Source organism: Gadus morhua, unplaced genomic scaffold (assembly GCF_902167405.1).
Source record: "Gadus morhua unplaced genomic scaffold, gadMor3.0, whole genome shotgun sequence".
Lineage (NCBI taxonomy): Eukaryota > Metazoa > Chordata > Actinopteri > Gadiformes > Gadidae > Gadus > Gadus morhua.
In genome coordinates this window covers 77-10,000 of record NW_021963957.1, presented here as the reverse complement: position 1 = coordinate 10,000, position 9,924 = coordinate 77, and the positions used below count along the sequence as shown (strand labels likewise).

The 9,924-nt window shown below is 51.0% G+C and overlaps 1 protein-coding gene across 1 annotated transcript in view; it reads right to left on the bottom strand.

Annotated features, from left to right (window-relative positions):
* Nucleotides 1-9,698, bottom strand: part of arap2 (ArfGAP with RhoGAP domain, ankyrin repeat and PH domain 2) — a gene marked incomplete at its 5' end in the record, with an annotated part of 51,815 nt that extends 42,117 nt beyond the window's left edge. Inside the window, 3 exon segments of the mRNA XM_030349887.1 lie at nucleotides 5,059-5,244; nucleotides 6,340-6,425; nucleotides 9,511-9,698. Coding sequence (XP_030205747.1) covers nucleotides 5,059-5,244; nucleotides 6,340-6,425; nucleotides 9,511-9,698 — 460 coding nt within the window.
* Between the last annotated feature and the right edge of the window lie 226 nt (nucleotides 9,699-9,924).

The following is a 9,924-nucleotide window of genomic DNA, read 5'->3' as shown; positions in this document are numbered from 1 at the left end:
GTTTGGCTCTGTGTGTGTGGGTGTGTGTGTGTGCGTGGGTGTGGGTGTGTGCGTGGGTTTGGCTGTGTGTGTGTGGGTGTGTGTGTGTGCGTGGGTGTGGGTGTGTGTGTGGGTTTGGCTGTGTGTGTGTGGTTGCGTGGGTTTGGCTGTGTGTGCGTGGGTGTGTGTGTGTGCGTGGGTGTGGGTGTGTGTGTGGGTTTGGCTGTGTGTGTGTGGTTGCGTGGGTTTGGCTGTGTGTGCGTGGGTGTGTGTGTGTGCGTGGGTGTGGGTGTGTGTGTGGGTTTGGCTGTGTGTGTGTGGTTGCAGGTTTGCACATTAACGTGTGCATTCTTTATTAAAGCGTTGTGATTCCATTCGATCACACTGTGTTATATTGTTCTATTGCCTCTGTTGGTTGAATAAGCACAAACAGGAGAGAGACGCCAGCCCCTGCCGGTTTCAGCCGGTCGTAAACAGGTTAGGAGCAGAATTGATTGTGAATAAAAATCAAGATGTCTGTTTAATCATATTCAGCGAGTACAACTGTAATAACATGTATGGAAGTGCACCAAACCGAAAAATGTCAATTACATCTTGAATTAAAGGTCCCATTTGACTATTTTATTTTGCCTACATTATGTAAATTGTCGACTACAGGAAGTGTGTGTGTGTGTGTGTGTGTGTGTGTGTGTGTGTGTGTGTGTGTGTGTGTGTGTGTGTGTGTGTGTGTGTGTGTGTGTGTGTGTGTGTGTGTGTGTGTGTGTGTGTGTGACAGCAACTCCTCTAACAACGACCTTCTTGCAAGCCGGGAGAGGGTAAAACCACGGGGGGGATGAATGTGTGTGTGTGTGTGTGTGTGTGTGTGTGTGTGTGTGTGTGTGTGTGTGTGTGTGTGTGTGTGTGTGTGTGTGTGTGTGTGTGTGTGTGTGTGTGTGTGTGTGTGTGTGTGTGTGTGTGTGTGTTTTCATCTGTGTGAGGGTGTATTTTTGTGTCTGGATGATAAAGTGTGAGTGACCATGCATGGTGTGTGTTTCTGTGTGTTTGTGCAGCAGTTTAGTTTATGTATGTGTACGTGTGTGTGTGTGTGTGTGTCTGTACGTATGTGTATGTGTGCGAGTGTCTGTACGTATGTGTGTGCGTGGGCTTAATGGGTCTAAGCAGTTCCCTTTGACCCATTTATCTCTCTCTCTTAACCTGCAGAGATTTGCTGGAGGTCAGTGGGATACGAGGCTGTGTAATGGGGGCCGAGGGACAATGGAGAGAGGGAGGGAGGGAGGGAAGGAGGGAGGGGAGGGGAGAGAGAGGGAGAGGGAGAGGGAGAGAGAGAGAGAGAGAGAGAGAGAGAGAGAGAGAGAGAGAGAGAGAGAGAGAGAGAGAGAGAGAGAGAGAGAGAGAGGGGGAGAGAGAATTGGGTGGAGACCTGCAGGTAATACTGGTGTCGGTACGATTAGGGTTATGGTTGTGTGACCATAGTGAGTGAGACACACTAAATTAACTCTCAATATTTACTTGCCATTATTGTCAATAAAGTTTTCAGTTATTGCTTTGTTATTTGTTTGAAAAGTTTGAGCGAAAAGAAAACTGTTGAAAATGAATAGCGTACTACTTATTGGAAATTCGCGAATGAAAAAAAAAGGCCTGTATTCTTAAACAGTATATTTATTAGTTTATGGAGGGAATGCACAGAGACAAAGCCCGCTGATCCACCTCTCCAGAGAGTGGAGGTGGCGTTGGAGGAATGTTAACAGCTTTTATATCGGGCGTAGAGAAGAGATATTCTTGAAAGGTGTAAAGTCGGGTGCAAACTACCAAACATTAACTAACGCAAGGGCACGAACACACACACACACACACACACACACACACACACACACACACACACACACACACACACCCACACGTGTATGTGCACTCGCATGCACGCGCGTGTGCGTGTGCGTGCGTGCGTGCGTGCGTGCGTGCGTGCGTGCGTGCGTGCGTGCGTGCGTGCGTGCGTGCGTGCGTGCATTTGTGTATGCTGGCTATGTGACATATCAACCCTGCCAAAGGTGTTTTAACCACTGGTGCTCCTTTGAAAAAAACTGTATAAAATGAAATCGAAAAAGTCAACACCTCTCTCTCCCTCTCTCTTTTTGCCACCCTATTCTGCCACTGTGTCACATACATCACCTTACACACACACACACACACACACACACACACACACTCACTTTGAGTGTCTGCAAAGATAAAATAAACCAGTGTGTGCGTGTTTTCTGTGTGTGTATGTTTTATGCATGTGTGTATGTGTCAGTGTTTCTGTGTGTGTGTGTGTGTGTGTGTGTGTGTGTGTGTGTGTGTGTGTGTGTGTGTGTGTGTGTGTGTGTGTGTGTGTGTGTGTGTGTGTGTGTGTGTGTGTGTGTGTGTGTGTGTGTGTGTGCATGTCTGTTGTGGAGGATAATCCAGTTTTCCACTCTGCTGTGATATCTCTATATTCCATTCCCACAACAACCCTCTCTCTCCCTCTCCCTCTCCCTCTCTCTCTCTCTCTCTCTCTCTCTCTCTCTCTCTCTCTCTCTCTCTCTCTCTCTCTCCCTCTCCCTCTCCCTCTCCCTCTCTCTCTCTCTCTCTCTCTCTCTCTCTCTCTCTCCCTCTCTCTCTCTCTCCTTCCTCTCTAAACCCTCTCAGTCTCAGTTCTCTCAGTCTGTCTCCGTCTCTCCATCCTTTATATCAAATGCTCATTTCCCCTCCACTCTGCGTCCCTCTGTGGCTCTCTCTCTTCCTCTCCCCTTTGTCCGTACAAGTCTCTCAATCCTTCTGTCTGAATTTGTATTTATCCTCTCTCCCCTATCCCTCCCTCCCTCCCTGTCCCTACATCTCTGTTTTCTCCCTCTCTCCCCCCTGCCCTCTCTCTGTCTCCCTCCCTCCCTCCTTCCCTCCCTCTCTCCCCCCCTCCCAACAGAGCTCTATCTAAGGGAGGCTGTTGAGGTGTTTTGCTGAATCAGGTGGTGAGGGGAGCACTCAGGAAGGCTCACAGCGCCGCTCGCTCTAAGACCCGCCCCCGAACCCCTCCGCCATCAGCACCCCCACTATCACCCCCTCCACCCCCACCACTCCCTCCACCCCCTCCACCCCCTCCACCCCCACCACCCCCTCCACCCCCTCCTCCACCATCACCACCTCCACCCCCTCCTCCACCATCACCCCCTCCACCCCCTCCTCCGCTATCACCCCCACCACCCCCTCCACCCCCACCACCCCCTCCACCCCCTCCTCCACTATCACCGCCTCCACCCCCTCCACCCCCTCCTCCACCATCACCACCTCCACCCCCTCCTCCACCATCACCACCTCCACCACCCCCACCACCACCGTCCTCTTCTGAGAAGCAGCTTAAATAAGAAACCAAAAGTTACTTCCTCTTTGATGAAAAGTAAAGTCTGAGGAGCAGCGGGGGGGGGGGGGGGGGGAGGAGCGACCAGCGGGTCCCAACCTCCGGTCCGCGCTCCGGCCCGGGGCCTCGTATGCAAATGGCGCCGCTGAAGACGGCGGACCGGGGCGATGATTGTTTAAAAAGAGTTTGAGGAGAGCGGTGAAAGGTCCTGGACGGACTCAAACAGACTAATGATGTACAGCCAGGAGCTCACCGCTAATGAGTCAGGGAGGGGGGGGGCTCTGCGTGGAGGGGGGGGGCTGCTATAAGATGTTGGACGGAGGGCGAGATCAAAACAAGTTGGTCACAAACACTTCCAGACCTCCACATCACGAGCTCCGTGAGCGCGGGCGCGGGGGCAGCAGCCGGCGGGCGGCGAGGTGCTAGGGCTGATGGGAGTCGTGGTTTGGCAGGCGTGGGGCGGACTGAGGATCAGGAGGGGGGAGGGATCAGGACTACAGACGGCGGCGCTGAGCAAACTTCCTGTGAGGTCGCTTTCTTAGCCGTCGCTGAACCTTGGCTGAACCGCACCGAGCCCACGAGGAACGCTTGGGATAGGAGTCCGTTTTAACGGAAATAAAATAATAAACAGCTAATTAATTTAGTGTTTGAGTTCACTTTTGGGAGCAATTTCTCAAATTAAAATAAAGTTGAAGTGAAAGAAGTCAATAGGTTTAAAAGTGGGCCAGAGGCAAATGTGTCAACTGATGTGATTGAATAAACAAATTGTTGTGTGTCGTAGTGTATTGTTGTGTACTGTACTGTACTGTAGTGTACTGTTGTGTGATGTAGTGTGTTGTTGTGTGATGTAGTGTATTGTTGTGTGATGTAGTGTATTGCTGTGTGATGTAGTGTATTGTTGAGTGTGTGTGACGTGGAGGCAACCGTCCTCCGCTTCGCGTCGGACGGTTCACGCCTCCACGTCGTCCATTAATTCCTGATAATGGACACCTCGTCGGGCATTATCCCTTACGTGATGTAGTGTACTGTTGTGTATTGCTGTGTGATGTAGTGTGTTGTTTTGTACTATAATGTGATGTAGTGTAGTGTAGTGTACTGTACTGTATTGTTGTGTGATTTAGTGTGATGTAGTGTACTGTAGTGTAGTGTTGTGTGATGGAGCGTGATGTTGTGTACTGTAGTGTATTGTTGTGTGATGTAGTGTGTTGTTGTGTAGTGTAGTGTACTGTTGTGTGATGTAGTGTGGTGGTGTGTACTGTGTTGTTGTGTGATGTACTGTACTGTAGTGTATTGTTGTGTGATGGAGTGTGATGTAGTGTGATGTAGTGTAGTGTAGTGTATTGCTGTGTGATGTAGTGTGTTGGTGTGTACTGTGTTGTTGTGTGATGTACTGTACTGTAGTGTATTGTTGTGCGATGGAGTGTAGTGTAGTGTAGGGTATTGCTGTGTGATGGAGTGTAGTGTAGTGTAGTGTATTGCTGTGTGATGGAGTGTAGTGTACTGTAGGGTATTGCTGTGTGATGGAGTGTACTGTACTGTAGTGTATTGTTGTGTGATGGAGTGTAGTGTACTGTAGTGTATTGTTGTGTGATGGAGTGTAGTGTAGTGTAGGGTATTGCTGTGTGATGGAGTGTGTTGGTGTGTACTGTGTTGTTGTGTGATGTACTGTAACATATTGTACTGCGCTGTGATTGGCCGGTGGTCACCTGGTCCAGCTCCTCCTGGTCTCTCAGACCTTCGGGGGCATGGCAGTACTTGCGCTCGCGGTACTTCCTGCGCAGGAAGGTGGCGCGCTGCTCCGGCGACGCCCCTATGGCGCTAAGCTCCTCCTCTTGCGGCACGCTGGCCGCCCAGAACCGGTTGGCGTTGGAGTTCCCCACTTCCAGGAAGATCTGGTAGAGAGACATAGGGAGTACAGGCGGAGAGAGAGAGAGAGAGAGACAGAGAGACAGAGAGAGAGAGAGAGAGAGAGAGAGAGAGAGAGAGAGAGAGAGAGAGAGAGAGAGAGAGAGAGAGAGAGAGAGAGAGAGAGAGAGAGAGAGGAGAGAGAGAGACACAGAGAGAGAGAGAGAGACACAGAGAGAGAGAGAAAGAGAAAGAGAGAGAGAGAGAAAGAGAAAGAGAGAGCAAAACCCGAACAAAGACAAAGAGTTAAAAGTTAAGTCAACAAATAAAACAAACGGACACATCTGTAACATGACCCCATGTTAATATAACTATACGTCTGATCCCATTATTCTAATGAGGCCTCTAGGACCACACCCAGCTCTGGGTGGAGAGTGTGTGTACAGAGTGTGTATAAAGAGTGTGTAGAGTGTTTAGAGTGTATAGAGTTTGTAAAGTGTAGTGTATAGTGTGTGTAAGAGTGTGTGTAGAGTGTCGCACGTGTAGAGTGTGTAGTTGATAGTGTTCACTGTCAAGGGTAGTGCGTTGAACGTGTAGTGTGTTTTGTGTATAGGGTGTGTAGTGTGTTTTGTGTATAGGGTGTGTAGTGTGTAGAGTGTATAGCGTGTGTAGTGTGTAGAGTGTATAGCGTGTGTAGTGTGTAGTGTGTATAGGGTGTGTAGTGTGTAGTGTATTGTGTATATCGTGTGTAGTGTGTGTAGTGTGTATTGTGTATAGGGTGTGTAGTGTGTAGGATGTAGTGTGTATTGTGCACAGGGTGTGTAGTGTATAGTGTGTAGTTTGTGGTGTGTGTAGTGTGTAGTGTATTGTGTGTAGTGTGTAGGGTGTGTAGTGTGTATTGTGTGTAGGGTGTAGGGTGTGTAGTGTGTATTGTGTGTAGGGTGTGTAGTGTGTGTGTGTGTTGTGTGTAGGGTGTGTAGTGTGTGTAGTGTGTATTGTGTGTAGTGTGTGTCTACCTCCACCAGCTCGTTGCTCCAGATGTAGCGTGTTGTGTGTAGGGTGTGTAGTGTGTGTAGTGTATTGTGTGTGTTGTGTGTAGGGTGTGTAGTGTGTAGTGTGTATTGTGTGTAGTGTGTGTCTACCTCCACCAGCTCGTTGCTCCAGATGCTGCTGTCTAACTTCAGGCTGCGGACCTTAGAGATGCTGGGGCCAAGAGACCGGTGGTGACCTGAACACACACACAGGTACGCACACACACACACACACACACACACACACACACACACACACACACACACACACACACACAGGTACGCATACACAAACACACACACACACACACACAGGTACGCACACAAAAACACAGGTTTGCACACAGAAACACACACACACACACACACACACACACACACACACACACACACACACACACACACACACACACACAGAAACACACACACACACAGAACAAAAGAAGGATCTTGTTGAGGTTCTTTGGTTGAAAGCCTTTTCCCCTGCGTGGGAGTTCGCCTGGCGAGAAAACATTAACGGCCTCGGAGGTCTGCTGTGACCAGAACACCAGCAACGTAGCGTAGCGTGCTATCAGAACACAACAGCATACCGCCACCTACATAACGATATCCATATGCTGTGCATAAGGTTAAAGTTTCTGAGAAATGCTACTGCTAGATACTGAAGTTTGGCAGCCGCCGCGTTTTGACAACTACTGTAAATATTGTAAATAAATAAATAAATAAGAAGCAGAGTAAATAGCCCAGCTCCATGCTAGCTCTAAACAGCCTAAAAATACCTGTTCACCTCCTCAGAGCTCCACCTGCCAATAGTTTCACCCCCAATTAAAAACTTTGCTGCTGACTTCTGGACAGCGAGAGTGTGCAGGCGTTAGCTCATGTGCGGGCGTGTGTGTGTATGTGTGTGTGTGTGTGTGTGTGTATGCGTGTGTGTGTGTGTGTGTGTGTGTGTGTGTGTGTGTGTGTGTGTGTGTGTGTGTGTGTGTGTGTGTGTGTGTGTGTGTGTGTGTGTGTGTGTGTGAGTGCTCGTGTGTGTGTGTATGATGGGGGGTGGGTTAGGTGGGGATCTTTTCAAACGCTCGCTCTTCTCTGTGACATTTCGTTTGCCGGCTCAAGGGACAGAACCGCTGCAAATAATAACCTGAGAGAGAGAGAGAGAGAGGGGTGAGAAAGAAAGAAAGAGAGAGCGAGAGAGAGAGCGAGAGAGAGAGAGAGAGAGCGAGAGAGAGAGAGAGAGAGAGAGAGAGAGAGAGAGGGGCGAGAAAGAGAGAGAGAGAGGCGAGAAAGAGAGGGGTGAGAAAGAGGAAGAGAGAGAGAGGGAGAGAGAGAGAGAGAGAGCAAGAGAGAGAGAGCGAGCGGCGAGAGAGAGTGAGAGAGGGAGCGCATCTTTTGTGGCGTTGTTTTTGTGTTGCCACGGCAACTGTCACAAGCGCTTCCTCCGTCTGATGGCCCCCCCCCCACCCCCCCTCTCCACCACCCTCCTCCTCCCCGCCCAAATTGTGACTTTGAATTAAGAACGGAGCTTACTGCAAATGACACTTCTGCGAGTGTGTGATGGGGGGGGAGAGAGGAGGGAGAGGGCGAGAGAGAGAGGGAGAGGGGGAGAGAGAGAGGGAGAGGGGGAGGCGGGGGCTTGGATTCACACCTCAGTGTTTGTTTGAAAGGAGGGAGTGGGCTTGAGGGCCCCCTGTCAACATTCCGAGAGGAAAGAGATGAAGCCATTAATAAAGTTTTGACAAACGCCTCGCAGAGCGGCAGGAAGTGGAAACAAACGCGGCGATATCTGAGCGTCTCGGCGCCGGCTCCTCACAACACACAAGACTTGTTGACGCAACGCTATTTATTTATCTGCTAACGCACACAGCACCTTCTCACAAACACTATGAAAGAGCCTGATACAAATAAAGAGTGTTATTAGACTCTGAAGTTGTGTCCTTATTGTTTGTCTCACGGTGTGTGGACAGCTCTACCCGACCAGCGTCCTGGAGCAGCTGACCGTCACGCACAGAAAACCCCCTGGACCACGAGCTCACGCGCTCACCGCTGGGATGCCCTCAGCCCGTCCTCCAGATGTGAGCTGAGGATAACCCCCCTGTGGGACCCCCTCGTCCCCCAGGGGCCCTAACTGCTGTTGTCCTATCTCCGGGCCCCTGGCGTTTAGATAACCCGGTCCAGGGGCCACAGACCAGAGACCCCCGGAGAGGGTTCACCAGCTGGACCCTCTCCCGCTAGAGGCCGCACACCAAAGGAGGGAGACCTTCAGAGTAGTTAGTCTCTCTCTGTATGTCTGCCTCTTTGTCTGCCTGTCTGCCTGTCTGTCTGTCTGCCTGTCTGCCTGCCTGTCTGCCTGCCTGTCTGCCTGCCTCTCTGTCTGCCTGTCTGTCTGGCTGTCTCTCTTGCTCCCTCTCTCTCTCTCTCTCCCTCCTCACATACTATGTCCAGTTATAAATATGGAAACATGTATTCCTCCTAAATGCAGACGGCCGTGTAGCGCAGAGCGAGAGAAGCGCGCGTTGTTCGAGTCCTCGGCTCAGTTCTCCATCGATCGCTCTGCGCCTCGCTCCAGCGTTCTCTGTTCGTAACGAACCAGAGTCCAACGCCATCCTGCAGTCTGGACGGCACACGGCCACGCTCCGCAGACCTAGCCGATGTATCGGAGCGCTCCCCAGTCTGCTTAGAGGCTAACTTTAACCACAGCAAGTTTTAAGCATACATTAACACCTGTTGTATAGATGCTAAAGCTTGTATGGGTGCGTAGGGATATTAAAGTGTGTATGCCTTTGTATGTATATTAAAGTGTGCATGTGTATGTTTGTATATTAAAGTATGAATGCGAGTGTGTTGATCTGGGAATCTCTGAGCAGGGGTGAATCAACCTTCGTGATTGGTGGACGTTTGGGTCAACAGATGTCCGAGGGTAAGTTGTACATGACGTTACCTGCCAGCGGTGGACAGAGACCAACCAAGGCTACTGATTGGTTTGAAGGCATCCCACAGGTCATGTCACCAGATGCCACAGTTTGTGTGGTATTACTTAAACTTAGAAAGTAAACGACCCAGAGTCATAATTACTTTAAGTGTACGCAATTAAACAGCATCATTAAAATGTTTATGAGAACAGAGGGAGAGAGAGGAAGGATCGAGAGTGAGAGGAAGAGGAAGGACGACAGACAGACAGACAGACAGACAGACAGACAGACAGACAGACAGACAGACAGACAGACAGACAGACAGACAGGCAGTGTCCTTCCATTCGTGCGTCCCCCCTCCCCCCCCCCTTACCTGCACACATCTTGCAGATGACCACGCCCAGGTTGACCGACGCCCACTCGGGCCAGGCCGCCCCACAGTCGGCGCAGCTCCGGTTGGGGGCGTTGGACCAGACCTTGTCCACCACCTCGTAGTCGCAGAGCGCCTCCTGCAGAGCCTCCACCCAGTCCGTCTTCTGGGCCTCCGACTCCGCCGCGAAGCTGCCGCCACACGGTGGAGAGGTGTCTCTGTTACTGTAGGGTTCAGACCCCGCCCACCCGGCTCCGCCCATCTCCACCCGGCTCCGCCCACCTCCAACTAGCTCCGCCCACCTCCAACTAGCCCCGCCCACCTCCAACTAGCTCCACCCACCCCCAGCCGGCTCCGCCCACCTCCAACCAGCTCCACCCAGCTCCAACCGGCTCCGCTCAGCTCCAGCAGGCTCCG